Source organism: Alligator mississippiensis, chromosome 1 (assembly GCF_030867095.1).
Source record: "Alligator mississippiensis isolate rAllMis1 chromosome 1, rAllMis1, whole genome shotgun sequence".
NCBI classification, from domain to species: Eukaryota; Metazoa; Chordata; order Crocodylia; family Alligatoridae; genus Alligator; species Alligator mississippiensis.
The window spans coordinates 354,237,925-354,259,420 of NC_081824.1; the positions used below are offsets into that span (position 1 = coordinate 354,237,925).

At 43.6% G+C, this 21,496-nt stretch overlaps 1 protein-coding gene across 1 annotated transcript in view; it reads left to right on the forward strand.

Moving 5' to 3' along the window:
• The first annotated feature begins 9,462 nt into the window (after positions 1-9,462).
• Positions 9,463-21,496, forward strand: part of RAB20 (RAB20, member RAS oncogene family) — a 50,864-nt gene continuing 38,830 nt past the window's right edge. The window contains exon 1 of the mRNA XM_006260464.4: positions 9,463-9,761. Coding sequence (XP_006260526.1) covers positions 9,590-9,761 — 172 coding nt within the window. The 5' untranslated portion in view covers positions 9,463-9,589. The remainder of the gene's footprint in view (positions 9,762-21,496) is intronic.

Genomic DNA, 21,496 nt, shown 5'->3' on the forward strand with positions numbered 1-21,496 from the left:
AAGGCTGGATCCACTCCAAAGGAGGAGTACTCCGCACTGATTTGGACCTGTAGGGAATGAACCAGGAAAGCCAAGGCTGCGACTGAACTCCAGCTGGCTACACATATCAAGGACAATAAAAAGCCCTTGTTTAGATATGTGGGGAAAAGCAACATTGGTAACATTGGACTCCTGCTAAAACATATAGGACAACTGACAGCCGATGCCCAGGAAAAAGCCAACCTGCTTAACGGGTATTTTGCATCGGGTGTTCACCAGCCCCAAGGGATGGCCCTGCTTAATATGGTATGGGATGGCCAGAGCGAGGGAGAACTGGCACCCTTCATCAATGTTAACCATGTGAAGGAACACCTTGAGAAGCTGGACACCTTCAAGTCAGCTGGCCCTGACAGCTTACCCTCCAGGGTACTTAAGGAACTGGCAAGCATCATAGCTCTGCCACTGGCATGGATCTTTGAGAACTCATGGCGCTCAGGCGAAGTGCCTGAAGATTGGAAGAAGGCCAATGTGGTGTCAATCTTCAAGAAAGTGAGGAAAGTAGATCTGGGGAACTACAGGCCCATCAGCCTGACCTCTATTCCGAGGAAGACCTTGGAAAAAATCATCAAAGAGACCATTCTTGACAAACTGGCTGAAGGCAACTTCCTGAGGGATAGCCAGCACAGGTTTGTTGCTGGTAGAACTTGCCTGACCAATCTCATCTCCTTCTATGACCAGATGACATATCACCTGGACAAGGGAGAAGTGATTGACGTCATATATCTTGACTTTAAAAAAGCTTTCGATCTGGTATCCCACGATCATCTTATAGAAAAACTGGCCCACTGGCTGGGGAATTGCTTTGAGGTTGGACCCAGAGAGTGGTAGTTGATGGAAGTCAATCATTGTGGTGCACCATGACCAGTGGGGTCCCCCAAGGCTCTGTCCTTGGGCCTATTCTTTTCAACGTCTTCATTAATGGTGTGGACAATGGTGTCAGAAGCGGATTGGCCAAGTTCGCTGATGACACCAAACTTTGGGGTAAAGCATCCACACCCGAGGACAGGATGATGATCCAGGCCAACCTTGACAGGCTCAGAAAATGGGCGGATGAAAACCTGATGACCTTCAATGCCGAAAAATGCAACGTACTCCACCTTGGGAAGAAAAATCTGCAGCATGCTTGTAGGCTCGGCAGTGCTACGTTTCCTAGCACCACAGCCAAAAGGGACTTGGGGGTCATGATTGACCACAAGGTGAATATGAGCCACCAATGTGATGTTGCAGCCAGCAAAGCAAGCAAACTCTGGCTTGCATCCATAGATGCTTCTCTAGCAAATCCCAGGATGTCATCCTCCTGCTGTACTCGGCCATGGTGAACTGGAGTACTATATCCAGTTCTGGGCTACACAATTCAAAGAGGATGCAGAGAAGCTTGTGAGAGTCCAGGAGAGCCATGCGCATGATCAGAGGGCAGGAAAACAGGCCTTAAGATGAGAGGCTGAGAGCTATGGGACTCTTCAGTCTGGAAAAGCGCAGGCTCAGGGGAAACCTGGTGGCTGCTTTTAAGTATATAAGGGGTGTACATCAGGATCTGGGGGAATGCCTGTTCACCAGATCGCCCCATGGGATGACAAAGTCACAAACTTCTCCAAGACCATTTCAAGCTGGACATAAGGAAGAACTTCTTTACAGTCCGAGCCCCCAAGGCCTGGAACAGATTGCCACCAGAGGTGGTACAAGCACCTACTCTGGACTCCTTTAAGAGTCAATTGGACGTTTATCTTGCTGGGATCCTGTGACCTGAGCTGACTTCCTGCCTCTGGGGTAGGGGGCTGGACTTGATGATCTTCCAAGGTCCCTTCCAGCCCTAATGTCTATGAATCTATGAATTGATAACACTGTTTATCACCCAATTAAGAAAACAATCAAGGGACATTACCAACTACTTGTTGATTCTACCTGTTGATTCAGTGAAGACCATAGCCAGCATGTGGTCTGCTAGCTAATACACAGACACCTCCTCAGCAAGGCAGAGAGAAGGGGAAAATTTCTGCTTAGCACGGAGTGGTGAGGAGAGGGGGGAAGCAGTCCACAGTCTCTGGAGCTCCAGCTAGGTAGCAGAGGGGAGGGGCCAGCCCTGCTGTGGAACAGAGAGCCCCACCCAGTCAGAGAGCATGCCCAGATGCTGGGGGTGTCTTGTTTATCTTAAACCAGCAAGGGGTCTGGTACAGACATTGCATAAACTGGTTTAAGCCAAATCAGTTAAGTCTGATACTACATTCAACCAGGTTTATCTCAAGCCGGTTTCAGCCATTCTCAAGTTGGTTTATGTGCACTGAGCATCTGTTGTGTTACAGGTTTAAACCAATTTCTGATCACTTAAACCAGTTTGTGTAATGTCTGTCCCTAGCCAAAATGACCCAAACTGGTTTAAGATAAACCTGGTTGGATGTAGTATCAGATTTAACTGATTTAGGTCAAATTGGTTTATGGAATTTCTGTCCCAGATCCCTTCTTGGTTTAAGTTAACTCACAGTCCCCCAGCATTCCAGGATGCCTTGCAGCCCTGAGCTATGCTGCCTACTCCAGCGGAGCAGGGACTGCCTCACTTCTCTGCTCCTTAGCCTGCTTCCTGCCTATGTTCATCAGCCCATATGGGAGGCAAAGGAACACCCCTAGCCATGGGTGAACAGCGTCTCCTGTTCCTGGAGGGGCACCAGCAGCCAATCGCCGACCGGGGGATGGGAGAGGGTCCCCCAGCAGCCGATCAGAAATGTTGGTGGCAAACCCAGAAGTGCCACTGGTGCTTCTCTCAGCGCCCCCACATTCTCAGGGAGGCACCAGCCATCGCCCCCCACTCCCAGGCTAGTGGCAACCAAACTCAGGGGGGACACGTGCCCCCCCGTGTACCCTGTATGCATTGTCTATGGCCCCAGCCCCACCTAGCCAGGGTCTACACAGCACGTATGAGGGAAAGCCCCTGTGGTGCAGGCTTTGCAGACCCTGGTAGCCCTCTTCTCTCCCCTTTCTCACTTGGTGGTTGCTTTAGCAGCTGCCACAGAAGGGAGGGAGAAGTCCTCCAGGCTGGGTGCCTGCCCGTGCAGCCCAGGATGGGGCCACTGCAGAGCCCCTGCCTTGCAGGGGCTTCCCCCCACTCCAGCCCAGGGTCCCCCAGCCCAGAGGCAGCCCCAGGGAGCTGAGGGGACTCTTCACCTCCAGAATGGCCCCTGTGAGTTTCAGGCAGATTCAGGGAGCAGAGGGAAATTCTGCTCCTCCACAGACAGTTTTGCCTCAGGTGCTGTGAGTCTGAAGAAAACTAATGCAGGGGGACAGAGGAATTCCCTCCTCTGCCTGAGCTATCCCTGAAACTCGCAGCAGTTAAGGCAAGGGATTGGGGTTGGGGAGGGCAAGAATTCCCCTCTGCTCCCTGGGGCTGCCCTGGGCTGGGGTGGGGGGAAGCCCCCCAAGGCAGAGGCTCCCCAGTGCTCCCATGCTGGGCTGCATGGGCAGGTACCCAGCCCGGGGGACTTCTTCTCCCTCCTTCCTGTGGTAGCCACTGAAGCAATCAGAAGCTGGGAATGGGGAGGAGGTGAATCCCCCTGGCTCCCTAGGCCTGCCTGGGCTGTGGACCCCAGGCTGGAGGAAACCCCTGAGGGGGAGGCTTCCCCAAGGTGGGCCAGCACCCGGACAGGGGCTCCTTAACCCCCGTGGGGGGGCAGCAGGGGTTTGGGGACACTTGGCTGAGCTGGCAATGGCCAGCAGGCTGGGAGATGTGCACTAGCACCCCCTGCCTACTTGCTTGGGTCTGTGCAGGCCTCCCCCTGCCTTTCCCAATTGAAAACTGAAGATTGGTTCAGTTGGTTATCAGTTCAACCTATGCAGATGAGAGAAAGCTGCTTAGATTGAATTGATTCAGTCTCAGGCGTTTTGACTGTCTGTGCTTAGCCAGAATGATCAGCTCCTTCCTCACCTCAGCTAATCATAACATGCAAAGTGTTTCCTGCCACTCCCAACTGGATCTTTTTTAATGTAGATTTGCTATACCTAAAACTATTGTTTCTCCCCCCAAAACAACGTAACTATTGGGATAGGCCATCCAGAGCCATGTTTATCTTGGGTAAACATGCAGTTACCTTCACTTCTCCTTCAGCTTTCCAAATTGGGTCTGGATAATTTTTTACAGCTTGGATTTTGCCTACATGGACTACAGTAACATTCATTGTATTGCTCCACACCCATTCTTTCCAGTTTACCTGCAGCAGCCACATCCATTTCAACCTCATTCTGCTTCATGAACCAGAGTCCTGCAGGGGAGATTAAAGTTCTAGATATTTCCTTGTTCCTTCATCTTTTTTTAATCATTGAACATCCTGCATCTTCCTTGAAATCTAAAAGCCAACACCAATGATTGGTACAAAACCAGAAGCTTTTAAATTGACTTCCTGCCCCTGGGGCAGGGGGCTGGACACGACGATCTTCCGAGGTTCCTTCCAACCCTAACGTCTATGAAATCTATGAAATTCAGCGTAGTCAAGGTCTCTCTGGAAGATTCAACTGTCTCCTTTTTATAAGTGTTTCTGCACTTATGTCTAGAAAGGTAATAATGTTTTCTCCTTCATAACTTTTCTTCAGTTTTCTGCCTTCTCTAAAAAATTCTTCTTTTTGTTGGTATTTGAGAATTTTTATTTTGAAAGCTCTGGGAAGGTCACTTTCTGTGGTCTTTGCCTTAGAGCCCTCTGTGCACATTCTGTTTCTGGATGGTTGGATAAGAAGAAAAATTTAGTTTGGTTTTAATGAATTTCTGGATGAATTTTATACAGTTGTCTTCTTCAACCCCATCCCTGAGCCCCAGGGAGGGTAAATTGTCCCTCTGGTGCCTATTTTCTAGATCTTCAACCTTATCAGAGAGGAATTTCTACTTTATTTTTCACCAGGGAGAGTTCTCTCTGTTGTGGTGATTTTCTGGGTCAGAAATTCTGGCTTCTGCAATTTGTATTCTAGACTGTCAGACATAAGTCTTGTCCTTGATTTCCTTATTTTGTCACATAACATCGGATAGTATTTGACGGACATGGGTCAGTGTTGGGCAAAAGCATAAGGTGAATAATGAACCTCATCTTCTGCAGTCAGTGGGAATTATGTTCTTAGCAGTCTGCAGTATTGAATCTTTGGGTTACCCGAGGGATGCATACATCCCTTTGCAACATACATAATTGTTCTCATAAGACCTTCCTCTTCTACATGGTTACCTGTTACCTCTGCTTTCATGGATTCTCACAAAGGGCTGTTACAAATATTTTAATTCACAGCCCCAGGGGCATAGCAGGGCAAGTTCATATGTATGGCAGAGATGGCTCCTGCCAGGCTGATTGCAGTAGGGTCAATTACTGGTGTAGTAGTTGCTAATGTTGTGCCCCCCTCCCTACAAAAAGGGTGCCTGGGGCTGTCATTTCCCTTCAATTATGCTACTACACAGTCCTTCCCAACCCTAATCTTAGTGCTTTATGGCCAGTAATCATGCAGGAGGGAAGCTGGCTTGAAATGGCAGTATTGGCCAGAGGGTGCAAAATAATCTAAAATCTTGCACCACTGGCTGAATCAGAGCCTGTAAAGCTACGGTTTCTAGCTACACAGGCTCTAGCTGAACTGGATATTGAGTAATATACTCTGGCAAATTCTTGGTACAAGGTCATGGTTGACATGATACATAAGAAGTATCTGAAGACAGCTGATAAGAGCTGACTTACAGAAACCATTCACCATCACAACAATTTGTTGATATCATTTTCAGGAAATCCCCAAATCTTGCCGGACTTGCTCTGTGGGGATTTCATCAGCTGTGGATCTGGCCCATACTTTTGTATCTAGGCTGCACGTTCTCATCTCATCTAGGAAAATGATCATTGCTGACACTGGTTATGATCTACCAGTGTGGTGAAAATGATTCATTTGTATGAGTTAAATTTGGAGTACCATTATGGAAAGTGTTAGGTTGAGATAACGTTCCATCAACTATTAAAGATGCCTCTGTATTAATGTAGGAAATAGTTTTGTCACATCCACACATTAGCAGTTGAGCTGTGGTCAAGGGGAGTCCCACCATTAATAACAGGTCAGTAGTGAGTCATTTCTTACTGTAAATGGACACTTTGTCTTTTGAAAAGACAGAATGAAACCACAGAATCCTAATAAAGAATTCAAATTCTCAGCCTAGACCTTGTTTACAATGGTTTTCTCATGTACTAAGAAATACACAGGCTTCCTTTCAGAATGGCTGATTCATTGTCATGGTGTATTCGTACTAATCCATTCCTCACTCAAAGTTCTGTCTGACGCCTAGATGGCACATCAGCTAACATGGTATAGTAATTCCTGCAGCCAACAGTATACAAGATAGTGAAGGGTCTGGCAGTGTATCCAGTCACTTATGACTTGACTAGCTTGAAGGCCCAGGCATTCATTTACAGCTGGCAGGTAGAGGGTGGGGAAGACAGCCTTTGCCATGCATTCAGAGCAAGGCTCTACCTCGTACCACCAGATTTGTAGCAAGATTCCTTGACTGCCCTCCCACTGCACCCCTTCCTCCATCATCAGTACAATTTTTGTAGCCAGCGGCCTTGCCATACTTTCCTTGTAAGAAAACTTCAGTTTCATTCTTTTTACACTTTTACCTTAGGCCTCTTAGAAGAAAAGCAACCATGTTGTGCTGCCTGGAAGAAACACTGACTCAACAAATGACACTGTCCTAAGGCTGGGGCTGTCAGTATCCAGGCTAGAAATGGAAGTCAGAAGAGTAAGTTATATTCTTTATCAAAAATAACTCTGTATAATGCTCAAAGTAAAATAAAGGTCCACCCTGCATTATTTTATTCTCCACGTTGAATTCTAATTCACAATGTTCTTGAATATGGTAAATGTATGAAGTCAGCATTCCTTCATTAGTGATTTGTACTAATGGATTGGTACGTACAAGGGCCAGATGTCATCAGGACTTCAATATTTGGGAAGTAACTAATTCATAAATTCTGTTTTCTATCTCTGGGGAAAACTTGCTAAATCAAGGATCTGGGGTGATGGAAACATAAGCAAAATTAATTGCAGTTGATTAAAAAAGAGAAAATATAAGCATACAGCTATTTCCTTTTTTAACAGGTAAGTGTAAACAAACCAAAACATTTTGTAAATGAAAAATCCAATCTTCTGGCTTGGGGAATCCTAGCAATTTCACTAGAAGACATGCATGTATGAATGTGCGATCCTTTTTTTGAGGATGTTGATATTTTGATATGAAGGAAGGTAATAAAGAAGGAAGGAAGAGCAAGCTAGCAAGTTATCTTGAAGGCACTATTGATTTTTCTCCAAACATTAAAAAACCCCACCCACAGTTACCTCTAAGATTCTACAAATTATTTATGATATACTGAAATGTATTTTTCAAATCTTTTGGTTGATACCAGGGATGGAGAGATTAATCATACCAAAAATTATAAACCAGATCCTCAGCTTAACATAGGTAAGCTGAGCTCCATTGGCTGAAATGGTGCTAAAAAGTGTGTTAGACCCTGCTGAGGTCTGTCTAAAGGACTGTGTTCTCCAAGCAGCAAATCTAGACACTTTCAGTCTAGGAGTAACACAAAAATGTAACACCTTCAGTCAGGTGAAAGACTTGCTTTAAACTGACATACACTAGTCCCCTGAGAAAGTTTTAGGTTTCCTTAGTTTTTACAGTAAAAATGGAACAAGACAGTAGTACCAGCCTGATTCCCAGTTTGCCTGCTCTAGCCCCTTAATTAAGCGCATGAATGATAAGCAAAATTTTTCAATTGTGGGAACAGGAAGGAGATTTCAAAATAGGTTAATTCTTCTTGGAGGTTGTGCACACTCTCCTCTATTTATTATTGCCTGAGGTAATTGTACATGAAGTACTTGGAAAGGCTTGAAGAGATTCTTAGTTGGAGTAAATCACTGTTTTACTGGTTCATACCCAAGATTTCTACTGTTGTAATAGAATTTCGCAACCTCAGCAGGAATTAGGGCCTTGTTATCTGATGCGTGATACAAAGCACATAAAAAAATAATAAAAAGAGTCATAGCATAGAGATGTAGGGCTGGAAGGGACCTCTAGAGCAGAAAATATGAAAGGGTTGCAAATACACTTTAAAAATGGATTCTCCTTCGAAGGAGAAAAAGGGAAACCGTGGCATTTCCCTTGCAGGCTGGCAGAGCTCCAGCCTGCAAGGGGCTGCTTGGGGGCCCCCCCTCACCCCCCCTCCCCGGAGGGGCTGGGGCTTGGGGAGAAATGGGTCGGGAGTGAGGGGCACTGGGTCAGGACTGGCCATCAATGTTTACAAATGGGTCCTAGTACAAAAAAGGGAGAACCGCTGCTGTAGAGGTCATCTAGTCCAGGCCCCTGCCTCAGGCAGGCTCATCCCTATCTAAGCCACCCTGTACAAATCCATAATCTAACCTCTACATAAACCTACTACTCAATCCTGACACAACACAGCCCTAACACCCTACCTAATCTAACATGGGTAAAGCGGGGGAACCTGGGCCATCACTGTCCTAAGCTGCCAGAAGTGGCTCAAGAGTCAAGGCTGCACTAGGAGTGGTTAAAAATGAAGATTGCCCTGCAGAGAAATTAATTTCCAATGGGAATTTTGATACCAGTTTTCCATCATAGCCCTTTTTCTCCACAGGGCCCTGCTTCCCTCAGTGCCTGCAGCCCAGAGGGGGTCACCATTGCTAAGCCCCTCAGCTCTGCATGTCCCTTACCTCAAGCCCTGAGCTCTCCTCAGCTCCTGTCCCAGAAAAGCAAGGTAAGCACACCCTTGCCTGGCCTGGGATTTGCCTTGGCAGCCCTCAGTTCAGCATTGCCATCTCTGAAATATGAACATGTTGTACTGGGAGCTCAAAATGATTGCATTTGCTGAAAAACGAGTATTCAACAAACGATTACTATTCAGCAAATAATTTGCTGAAAAATTGGAAACATTCAACTTAAGTCGTCCTCTTCTTTACCTTTCTATTTCTCACACTAAGTCTCCAGTGAGCGAGAACTGCATCATCCACGTTGAAAAAGTCTTTATTTCGAGGCAAGCAGCCAGAAGCAAGTGCTAACAGCCCACCCAAAAGTTAGAGAAGACTCGCTGAGCGTGACGAGGGTTTTGCATGTGCCGCATCAATTAGCTACCTGGAAAATTGCGGTACATTTTGCAGACAAGGGTGAATCTGGTCCCTTTGACTGAAAGAGTCGGCAAACTACTTCTTTGCGAACTTTCCGGCACAGATGCTGATGAAGGGGTGCTCGTACCTGAAAGGCTGCAAAGAACAATTTTGTCCAGCTGTTTTCGTCGGGCTAACAGAAGAGACCAAATTTCCCCCGAGAGCCTGGGCGGCCTCTGGGCGGCCGGGCGGGGGAGGAGCCGGAGCCGGAGCCGGGGCCGGGGCCGGCGGTGGGGCTGGCTCCCTCCTACGGCCCGGCCGCTTCCTTTTCCGTCCTCCGGCGGCCGGGGCGGCGCAGCGCGGCGCCTGCAAACTTGCAGCGCCCGCGGGGCAGGGGCGATGGCGGCGCGGGGCTGAGCGGCTCTGCCCGGGGCAGCGCAGCATGAAGAAGCCGGACGGGAAGGTGGTGCTGCTGGGGGACATGAACGTGGGCAAGACGTCGCTGCTGCACCGCTACATGGAGCGGCGCTTCCAGGACACGCTCAGCACCGTGGGCGGCGCCTTCTACCTCAAGCAGTGGGGGCCCTACCACATCTCCGTGTGGGACACCGCAGGTCCGCCCGGGGTCGCGGGGCGCCGGGAGCTCCTGCGCAGGGCTGCTGGGACGGGGCGGAGGTTACAGACTGGGGTGTAGTCTAACGGGGGGAGCGACCTTTCGGGCCTTTCCTCAGTGCCCCTCTTTCCCCTGCTCTATCTGCTGCTCTGCTTGCAGCTGCTGTCTATCCCCTGTCTGAACCTGCTGCTCCCTGCCCGGTGCCGCCGGCCAGGCCCACCGCTGCTTCCTCCTTTACTTGCTGTGCGCTCGTTGCTCCCCTGCCCTCTCTGCTGCTGCGTTCCCTACTCTAGCCCTTGTCCGCAGCCTGCCACGTGGAGGGCTGCCTGTTCCACTTGTGGCAAACACGCAGGGGGCTGGCTTGTCCCCAGTCTAGGAAATGTGTTGCCTTCCAAGGACCCCCTGGATGTGATGTGTCTGGGGGCCCCTTGCTACCATGCTCAGTGGGGCGCTTCTCCGCTTTGGGTTTGTGAGTGGGGTTCTCTCTTCCCATACATCTGGTGCCAAGCATGCTTTTGGCCGATGCTGTAAAGTAACTAGTTTGGAGGCAAATGGAAGTCTGAAGGGATTTGTATTTCTGATAGGCCTATGCACGGTGGGGTTTTGGGGGCAGGTTGGGGTTTTTTTTGTTTTTAAAGCACTTAGGTTGATCTTGTCATGGCTTACAACAGTTATGTTGCAATTGAAGTTGAGGTGTGGGCGGCACATAGAGGGCAACACTTGCTCTACTTCTTCAGTTTGTTCTAGGTTTGATAGTGGTCAAAACCAGTTTCCCCTGTATATATCTGGACACTTGTTTGTGGCAGAAACTGGAGAGATCCCAGCACTTGTACTTGGTAAAAAGCTAGACTAAGTTGCTACCTTCTGCAGCATATTTTCATGGATCAGATGTATGCAGTGGTCAGAATAATTGGTTTGAAAAAATGATGCTAAATTGTGTATTCCAGGATTTTTGTGGGTGATCTCTGTTATTGGACCAAATGTATTGCTGGGAGGGAAATCGCCCACAAAAATCCTTGCTTTTTGTATTTTTCCTGGACCATCACAGCTACAGCGTCACCCAACACTTAAGTTTTGTAAATACTGCTCTGTGCCTAGGGCAAAATCAGTGGGGACACCTTGTGCAGGATTTAAGAACTTTTTGACAGGACTGTCATTGAAAGCAGTAAACTGGGCCTTTCTGTGTTTCATTACCAGTGCAATCAGTATTCTGTTCATCTATATAATGATCAAGTACCTTTTGCTAAACTGCGTAGAGAAGAAAGTGCTGAAAAAATCCTCTGGAAAATAGCTGCTTAAGTGAGCGACACTACTGGATTGTTTTGTTATGCTACATTTGTATTTCAGCGTCTGCATAACAGAAGACAAAGATTATGATTCCATGCAATAGCTGTATGCATTTCGGGCTTTTTTTTTCTTCCTGCAACTTTTCTTTTTTAAAGAAGGGAAAAGCAAAGTTAGTTATGAACTAACCAGTTAATTGTGGCACTGAAGAGCATTGTAGTGGCAGCGTTTTGAGTCTGTCATAGCAGATAACCAGCAGGTGCAGGTGATTAACAGTCTATTTCAGTAGAAAAATTACAGTTAAATTTGAGTTTCTAATTATTCTTTGCAGTACGATCCTGCTGTTCCTGTCTTTCTCTGGATTTACAAGCATTGTGCATTATTTTAACCCCACATGTTACATTTCGATCTTCATAGTTGAGGATCGCAAAGAACTTTAAGGACTTCCAAAGGACTCCCACCTCTATACTTCTTAATTTACAGTTAGAATGGCAACTTTTGAGTGACTTAATGCACTTTTTTCTTCTGAGTTCTCACCTTTGCAACCCCTAAGTTTCCAGCTGTTCCATAAAAGGACGTGGGCTAGCTTAAATGGTAGGTTCAACCTTAGTTTTTGCAGCACCTAGACTGAAGCCTTAACACTTCCCTAGAATCTTTTAGGTTACAAGCTTATTTCTATTGGGTTATCTCACAATATGGTTTCCCCTTATCTCTGTTGGATGAATATCAAGTGAGCTATGAATGTTCACTGTGAAGATGAGTTTAAACCTTTCTCTTGCAGTTTGTTCCATTACCTACTCTAAAAATCATTTTCCTTATGCTTAACTGATATCTTTTCTGAACCAATACTCTAGGTATAATTTGATTTCTATCTGACTTTTAACCTCCTCAGCATAACTGGGCCCCTGCGTATCTGAACACCCTTATGTGAACACTTAGATTACAATAAACTCTAGGAATGCTAAAAATGAATGTGTGTGCATGCATAGGTGATTTTATACTAGGCTTTGTACTAATGTTTCTAGACACTGTGTGCGCTTGTGTTCCTCTTTCTTTTTGGTCGTGTTTTATAGTAGAGATGTTTCATCTGAGTATTTCACAAATAAGAGCAGGGGTTGAGGTAAGTAAGGGTCAACAGTAAAAGATAAAATAGAAATAAAAGAGGCTTGAGAGAGTGACAATATTTCTTGTAGGATGTCAAAGATTACTATTAACTTTTTTTTTTCAATTTGACCTGGGCCTGGAAAGAGGCAGTATGTTAAACTGCACACTTCTCTGGGGCTCATAGGAAGAGACTAGGGTGTTTAAATAAGTGGGTTATTGCTTCCTAGGTCAGTGGAAGCATTAAGATAGGATTTTTCACCCTTGGGTATAATGTGTGGCAGCAGTGTATTCTGAAGGCCAGATAAGCTTGGACCGTTGTGAATTAGGCAGTGTTGGACAGAAAGGCATGTAGCTTCCTAGACTTCCTCAGATATGTTTAGCAGCGCAATGTTTTGTGTAACCAGCAGCAATGAGGTTCTGGAATATCTGTAATTTGTTTTATTGAAATATTCAGCTTCCTGAAATATCTTTTGCCTTGCCTTTCCTATTTGTAATAATACTTGGAGTACAAATATCAACAAAAGTTAGTTTGGAAATTTAATGTTTTTGTAAAAGCCTTCTGAAACTGGTGTATTGTAATGCCTCCAAACACAAAGTACTTGTAATATTATGTTAGTACTGAGAGTGCATAACACTGCAAGAGTTTGTGATGAGAATAAAAGTTAATAAAAAGTTAATATACGAAGTAGAAAAAATTCAGGAAGAAAAGGGCAAAGAAGAAGTGTAGGATTGCATATGTGCACATGCGTTGTCCTTCTCTCTCTCTCAGCAGCATCATTGCTCCTGGCAAAAGTGCTGAATTCAACACTTACCATGTTAATAATTAAGCACAAACAAAACAAAAAATCTGTACTAAAAGGAGACTCCCAGTACTATTTTATGCCATTGGGGGGGAAAAATAGGGAAGCATGAAAGTATGAAATGACAGGGTGCTGTAAATTAACTGGTATAATGATTGATCATCAGGAATCCTGGTTTTCTTTGATTTTTAAAAAAAGCCCTAGTTTTTGGTTTAAAAAAAAAAAAAGAACCCCAAATCCACATTTTTCCATGATTTAAATGAAACACCACTAATATATAGATATATAGTGGTATTTCATTTTAATCATGGAAAAATGTGGATTTGGGGGTTTGGTTTTTTTTAATCCAACAGTTGGAGATTTTTTTAAAATCAGAAAATCAGGATCCCTGCTGATCATTTTGACTAAGAATAAGTGCACATTGCTTTTCTCTCAACTTAATTGCTGGTGTCCTGAGTCACTTATGCATCCAGCTGTACGTGCAAATCTGCACACCCTGCAGTGCTTACTAGAGCATGATTTGCTCTGAGCGAACCCAATTTGTATCATCAGGAAGAGTCCAAGTTGTGTAACAGTCAACTACTGATAAGAGAAGCCCAAGTCAAACACGCAGCAACACATTAACAGTCTTCTATAGTGTTGGCGTAGTGTAGTGAACAATGTTTTGACTTGGACTCTGTAAAAGATGTTGGGTTTCTCAACTCCAACAAAGGAAATGAACATTTTTTTTTGGTGAAGCAAAATGACAGATTGCACACTGGCTTTTCCATGGACGTGTCCATCTTACTGATAATTGACAAATAGCTTAAAAGGCTTAAAATGTTGAAAATTTTTTCAAAACAAATTCCAAGAATCAAATGAAAAGTTATTTCTCCTTTCTGCTAAATAGATCCTAGAACTTGTGGCCCAGATTCAGCAATCCATCTCAGTGCCCAGTGGCTTAAGTACTTTGCTGAATGGTAGGCTTCAGTGCACATACAAGCATTCTGCCCATTTGGAGGTACAAGAACAGGCATGCCCACTGCAGACAATACCCTTCCTTCCCCAGTTCTTTGGGCTTTTAGCTTTCCCATAGAGAGTTCACTCATTCAGTTATGTCCATCTCTTATGTACATTTCTCTGTGCCTACTTTATAAAGTAGGAAGGCAGAAAGTTGACAAGAGACAGAATGCTCAGACGTATGTTCCTTCTCCCCCTGATCCCTTGTAGACTTTCATAGCAAGTAATCTATTTGGCTGAAATGCCATTGCTATGGCAAGAACATTTCTAATTTTTAGACTTGAATTATCAATGCTAAAATGAAAGCCCATAACTCACTGTTTACATTTCATCCCATTAGTGCATTACAAAGATTTCTTTTTAAGGGTGCTAACTCAAGATAACTTAAACTATATATAACTGGAACTACTCCATAAAAAGTAAATTTAATACTTCCAAAATATCATAGTACTTAAAAATAATTATTGGGTTGGGGCCTTGTTTTCAAGCCAGTCGAGAACAGGCCTTGCTGTGACTTCTTTGGAAGTTGTTCAAAGAAATTTATTTAGAATCAAGCTACCGAAATGAGGTCATATACAAAAAAGGTCTCCCTTGTGTAGACTGTAGTAAGTCTTAAGCTGTTTAATGACACAATAGTACAGTGTTACCTTTATTTATTTGACTATAGTTTTGCTACAAGAAGAACAGGTGAAGGACATGCTCAGGTGAGAATATGTCATAAGGTGTAAACCTTTTTGGAAAACTTAAGTAAAATACAGTATAACCTCATAAATCTGGATATCAAAAATCTGGAATTATCTAAATTCCAGCACTTTCCCCACCACATCGGGACTGGCTGCCGCTCCCTCCCCCGTCCTCCTGGATGCAGAGGGGGGAGCTTGCATGCAGCGGCTGCCACCGCCATTCACCACCACCATTCACCACCCCGTGCTGCAGCTCCACATGCAGCCGCTGCTTTGGAACCAGCTACCTCTACCTCCCTCCCCCGTTCTGTGACCGGCTGCTGCGCCGGTTTCAAACATCCGTAATTTTCAAATTTCCAGCAGGTGCTCGGTCCCAAGCTCAACAGATTTATGAAGTTATAGTGTATATGAAACAACCAGAGTAAAGGTTGCAAGATTGCTTTATGTATATCTGATGGTTTCATAATAGACCAGGCTAATTTTAGACAAGCTAAAGCTTAGAGGAAATAAAAGTAGTCCTATTCATATTAATCAGAGTAGCATCTAATAGGAATGCTTTTATACATTTTAAAAATCTTATTCAGTAAGTGAGGTTTTTGTATTTTTATATAATATTAGCTAAGGAATAGACTATACGAACTGTATCCATTTTGGGGTTTTTGCTCTTTAGTCTTGAACTATAATTCTTAATGAATTGCCCACTTGCAAGTGTAGCTGGTTAGTGCTATTTAGCAACTTAGTTCTTGAAACCTGTGGCACATATACACGTGCCAGACATCATGGTCAACGTGTGCTAATTAGCATGCATCAGAGCAGACTCAATATACTGAGTCTACTGGAGCATGTTAATATGCTCCAGCAGCCTCCCTGTCGCATCTATTCCATGTCGAATGAGCTTTAGTTCAAGTGCCCCTGCTGCCATTTTGAAGTGTGGGACGCTGAATACACATGACATGGTGGGCACCTTAATTAGAGCAGCTCTTGGAGCCACTCTAATTAAGCACTACCCTCTCCCTTCCCCACTCCCCATGCCCTCTAGCCCCCCGCCCTGGAGCGTGTATAGACACCCTAGCTTTTAAAAAGGTAATTTCCCTAACTAGTTAGCCACCTGTTAAAGCTTTTTAAGATTTAGAACTTAAGCATTTGAAAATTAAATTGCTTTCAGATATTGTTAAGATTGTATACCTTAATATAAATATGCATTTTTATGCATATTTTTTTATTTTAATGATTTGCTTGATATACCTATTTGTACTGTTTAGTCATTTATATCTCATGTATTTTGCTGTTGAACTTGCTATTAAAATGTGGGTATTCTTATGTTGCAAGTATTTCATTTTGGTGGAATTAGTTCTTTGAACCTTTCTTGATTCTCAGAATCCATGTGAGGGTCAACACTTTTAAAGGAATCAAAAGCTGGAGAACCAAGCATGCTGAAAATTATTTATACTCTGGGCCCCCCCCCCCCCCCCCCCCTTCCTGGGCAGAAGTTTACAGCAACCATGGAAATCTCCAGACAGCTTCAAACACAGGTTGAAATCTTGATGCCCTTATCCTGTCTTTGCTGGTTTAAACCAACACTAACAACTGGTGTGTGTAATTAGTGTGTATGTTTGTTTTTAAAGGCTCTTAATTTATTTTGAGATGTCAGAACTTTAGAAAAGGAAAGCTTTGTCTGTACAGTAGAGAGAAATGCAAGTCAACTGGATAAAAAAAAATAGCAACTTGGTTAGTGTGTGTGTGTGTGTGTGTGTGTGTGTGTGTGTGTGTGTTGTTTTTTTTTTTCTAGATAAGTTTTCTGTTGCTGGCTCACTGTCAAAATAACAGACTTGTAAGAACATTGCCATATAATGATTGTCCAAAAGCGGGCAGCTACTGAACTTGCCACTAGTTAGTCACATGTTTTCAAGGAAACAACAAGGTGCAGTGGTTAGATCTCAAAAGTAAACAGTCCTCCTTTCCCATGTCATAGAAGTAGATTCAGTTCCCCATGCAGACAATTAAGCCAAAGGGAAGGGAAATGAAACCATAAACTTGCCTTAAGTTGAACTGCATCTTCTTTTTTTTTTTTTTTTTTTTTTTCAATAAAACCAGCTTTTCTTTAAATAATACACTGTCTGTGAATGCTGTACCTTTTAAAACTCTTCCACGATAATTATAAGACAACACAGGTAGCTTTAAAAAAGTCCAAAGAAAGAGATTTTTTTGTATTATGAATCTGCCCCCTCCTACTCTGCAGCAAGACTGTGTCCAAGGAGTGGCCATGACACCCCATGGTGGCTGAATGGCTCCTGCCCTGCTCTGACTTTAAGCTATTCTCCATTTTGCTCTTTCCTGCCATACCTTGATACTTGTAATAAGTCTGGAAAAGGGAGGCTGCCCAAGAGCCTTAGAGTGAGCCTAGGTCTGTCTCCTTGCCAGCAGATCCCCCATTGGATCCTGCTCTCAATCTTGCTCACATATTCTCCCCAGGACACCTATTGCCTTATGGGCTATTCATGGGCTCTGACCTCCCCTATAGCCATGTCCATGCGTCACAGGTGTTAACCATGAATCATCTCTGGGGCATTTGGCCCCCAACGTTATCTCGCGTTCCTTCTGGCTGCTTTGCATTTTCTAATCTTCACCCCTCCTCGGCTGCAGGTCCCTGGCCTTTGGCTCAGTCTTTTTACTTTTACTCTATCGTAGGGCTTCTACCTCGGATCTTTACCCCACTTCGGCACTGGGCTCTCTAGCCCTGACTCTGCCTTGTTCGGGGTTCAGCTGGGACCTCTGCTGGCCCCAGCCCTCTTGGTCTCTAGCTGCCTTCATCTGGAACCCAGCCCCAGGCAGGGCTCCAGAACACTGGTATACCCCTACCCCCTTGCTGTGGTTAACTGCAACACTCCTTGGGGGCTCCTGTGTGGGTTAACCTTAGTCTGCCCCCTCAGGTGCCCTACTGTGGCCTCCACACACTTCCCTTACAACCACTTGCAAACCAAAACTCAAACAGAACGTAAGCACTCTGGTATAACACACGTTTGCAGCTCACTGGCTGTCTACCAAAGTCTTTCCATTCTGGAGACTACCAGCCCTCAACTCCTAACTCCTTGTTCTCAAGCTTGGCAGGATCTCTGTAAGTCAACCAGCAACAGCCATCTCCTAGCAGAACTCTTTCCTGTTTGGCCTCCAGGGCCAAACTGACTGCCATGGCTCAGACCCCGGGTTTATCCTGCCCCTTCCTGGTCAAGTGACTTCTCTGAGCTGGCTGCTGATGTTTTTGAATTCAGGTAGCTTACTACTGCTGGCCACTGCTATAACAGTATCTTGTCTCCTATGTAGGGTTCTACCTATTGTGCTACTGCTAAGCTGCCAGTACAGCAATAGACTTTCTATTACCCACACAACTCCCGCTGAGTTGTACTACTGCAGTAGGCACTCATTGCCTATAATTCTGTCTGGTAGCCAATTCTACTGCTGCCCCTTCTGTGAAATCTCCCATCTGGGGACACCCCTGGGTGGTTTCTCCCTAACAGTAACAGGAGCCCTAGGCTCCCTCCTTGTTACAGATCCCACTAAGAAATCTCTCACTGGTTATAAGACAGTAGTTCTACAGTTACTTACTTATTTATTTTTTTTGAATCATGCTGTCTGATTGTGACATACATAAAATTTGTTGTAGACTATGAACTTGGGTGATGGAAACTTCTTTAAAATTCCAAACTTTCATAGTTGATTGAGTACCCTTTTAATTTCTTGAGTATGAATTTCCCTTTGTACAGCTGAAGTCTAAAACAATAATTTTATTTTGCTCTCTAAACCATTACCTCCTGTTAAGTGCTGGAAGTATGAACTGCACTTAACAGATAAAATTAGACCTTTCCCTGAAACACCTTTAAAGTTAAGGTATAAATGAATGGGTGATACATATTTCCCTCCTTCTAGGGTATATTGGTAGACAAGGGCAATGGCAATAAAAATCATAAAAGTTTTGGATTGTGATTGACCTGTTCTAGAAATGTTTTTACATGTTCTTGTTTGTTTTTAGGTTTGTTGGAAAAACTGTTTAATAGGGGATATCAAGGTGTACCTGGAACCATACAGAGTGCTATGTATAGCCTTTTATAATCTAGCAATAGGGCCAAACAAGCATGATTTTTCTGAAGGAAAGTGTCTCCCAGTTCTGTTAGAGTTCTTTGAACATCAAAGTAACTCATTTTGATGTATTCTTTTTTCTCTTGATTTTAAAGGCCTCAAATAATGTCCCTGGCAAAAGGCTGCTGAAGAAGCTAACTAGACACTGGGTGAGACAAGTGTTGTCATAGATCCAAAAAAAAACCCCAGCAATCAAAGATTAGGATCCAGTGTTAGTTTTCATCACAGCAAAGGGCCAACAGCAGTCAGCAGATTCAGTGTCCAGATATGTTCTGTAATGATTTGGAGTATGTGTTTTGGGTGGGGGGGAGAGGTGGTGATGGTGAAGTGGAACTTGCTGATGTGCTTCTGTGTTAGTTTTACCTTAGTCAAGTTTGCAGAGAGCAGTGAGGAACTTCAAAAAAATCATAGGCAAGTTGAGGTAATAATGTTCTGGAGGATGAGGTTCAGCATTGCTAACAAATAAAAGATCATTATTGGAGAGAAAATAGCTAAACTGCTGAGAACTCTGCTAATGACAAAAAAAAAAATTCTCTCCTGCTCATCGCTAGAGATTTGTCAGTGAAAATCTTTTACTCATTATCAGGCATCCTGGTTTTCTCTGATTTTTAAAAAGATCCCCAATTTCTGGTTTAAAAAAAAGTAACCCCAAATCCACATTTTCCATGATTAAAATGAAACACCCCACTAAAAAATCTCTTCCCCCACCCAAAACACAACCTCCAAATCATTACAGGAGAGAGAGAGATAGCTATATTCTCTGATCTTTTTAAATCAGAGAAAACCAGGATCCTTGCTCATTATGCAACTGTGGTAAACTATATTAGGTTGCAGAAGGAATAAAATGGTAAACAATACATAGATTGGCATAATGCTTTCTACAGATCAGTGGTATGGTGGCTTAATCTATGCAACAGTGGTCACTGAATGAAAAAGGATATTTCAGAGTTAGAGGAGTTTGGAGAAAGACAGTCAGATGCTTTAGACCCCTGAAAAACCTTTCATATGAAGAGAGATTGAAGAGAGCTTATTAGTCTGAATACTGTGCCTTATGGGTCTAAAGAAGGTGGGATTCAGGTTTTCTTTAAAATATCTTTGGAAACGTTTTTGTTGTTAGGAATCTGATCCTTTCATAGAAATCTGAGGGGAGATCTGTTCAGTAGGAAGGAATGTAGCAAAAGCTTAACAGTGAATACAGGCAGTCCAGGTCTTAAGTCGAAACGTTGCAACTCGGAACCAATTTTCTTATAAGAAAAAATGTTATAAATGGGGGATTGGTTCCTGAACCAAGGCCTGATACCCTATTTTCACCAAAAATACCCCAGAATTTTGTACTCGATCAAATATAGATGGGTAATATAGCTACATTAACGTATTTATATTGTAAATAGCAATCATACAGATTTGGAAGGACTTCTTTGAGGTGAATTTGCTGGACTTTTGGAAGGGTTCCTGGCTGTAGTCTTCTTAGGAGTCTTGGCTGCTTTCTTAAAGAAAGTATCCAAGGAAGTTTGGACGGATGTTCTCCAGGGAGATGAGTGATGCAGCGAGTTTTTAGCTGGCATGACATTGCATCGGATCAAGCTTTGTAAAGTTGAAATTGATGTCATAAAGTTGAAACGGTGTCAATTTATAAGCATTGTAAGTCAAGGACTGCCTGTAGTCTTATCAGGGAAAGTAGTTGGGAATTTCAATTTTTTGTTGTTCCGCATCTCAAATACATGAAGATATTGAAATGTGACAGATTCTCAACTGCTAAAATGAGGCACTTCTGGATAGTGCATACAAATTGCTGAAGAAAATTATTGCGTCAAGAAGATAGCGAGTATCCAGTCCCACTTTTACCTGCTTACACTGAGATTCTTGCATTTTCAAGCATCTGTTACAGGAGTGGCTGTGAGAATCCCTGCATCTTATCCAGCAAGGCAGTTTTAAGTCCCTATCTCATTTTAAATTCATGATTAATATGTGGTATTTTACATAGAACTCCTAAATAACTGTGCTGTTTTAGTATAGGTGAGAAGTAAACAGCTTAGTGAGCATCTCACTTGAACTTTATCGTTGCTCTGATACTTGGATGTGACCTGAAACTTTCCAGAACTTTACTTGTGTCCCAACAAATAAAGGCATTTTACTAAAGTCATAAATAAGGTTATTAAGCTGCATATCAGTACTAAATTTATTTGGCTAACTGAAGAATCCTTGCTGGCTTTTCGATTTTGAGCAGGGAGAAGAAGCCTTTAAAGCTTGGATGAGGTGGTGGAGGTTAAATGTGACAGAGTTGTTTTCAAGGGTATGTGTAAAAACAGCACACTTCTCAAGTATTTGAAGAACAGAGTTTTAATGTTAAAAGCCTGTTTGTTGTAGATCTATATGAACAAGTCCAGAGTTAAAACTGGGAATTTGATGAATGTGGTATAATTTAAAAACCATGTTTTCTGATTGAAGCACCAAAACAAGCTTGAAGGAGTCCTAAAAAAAACTGTCTTGTGAAGAAGGCATTATATTGGTAATGTAGCTTTTTCTCCCTTCCCCTGCTACCTCTTTCCTTTAAGTTTTGTTTGCTCATTTTTTATGCCTCTATAAAAATTCAGTTGGTAGATGGTCAAAACTTGAGCTGTGAAGTTACTAACTCTGAATTCTTTAGTCATCCTAGTGAAAGATCAAATCTTTGTCTCTTTAAAGGTGTACATGAGCAGCTGGGGATTAAAGCTGTCCCATGGGCAAAGGTG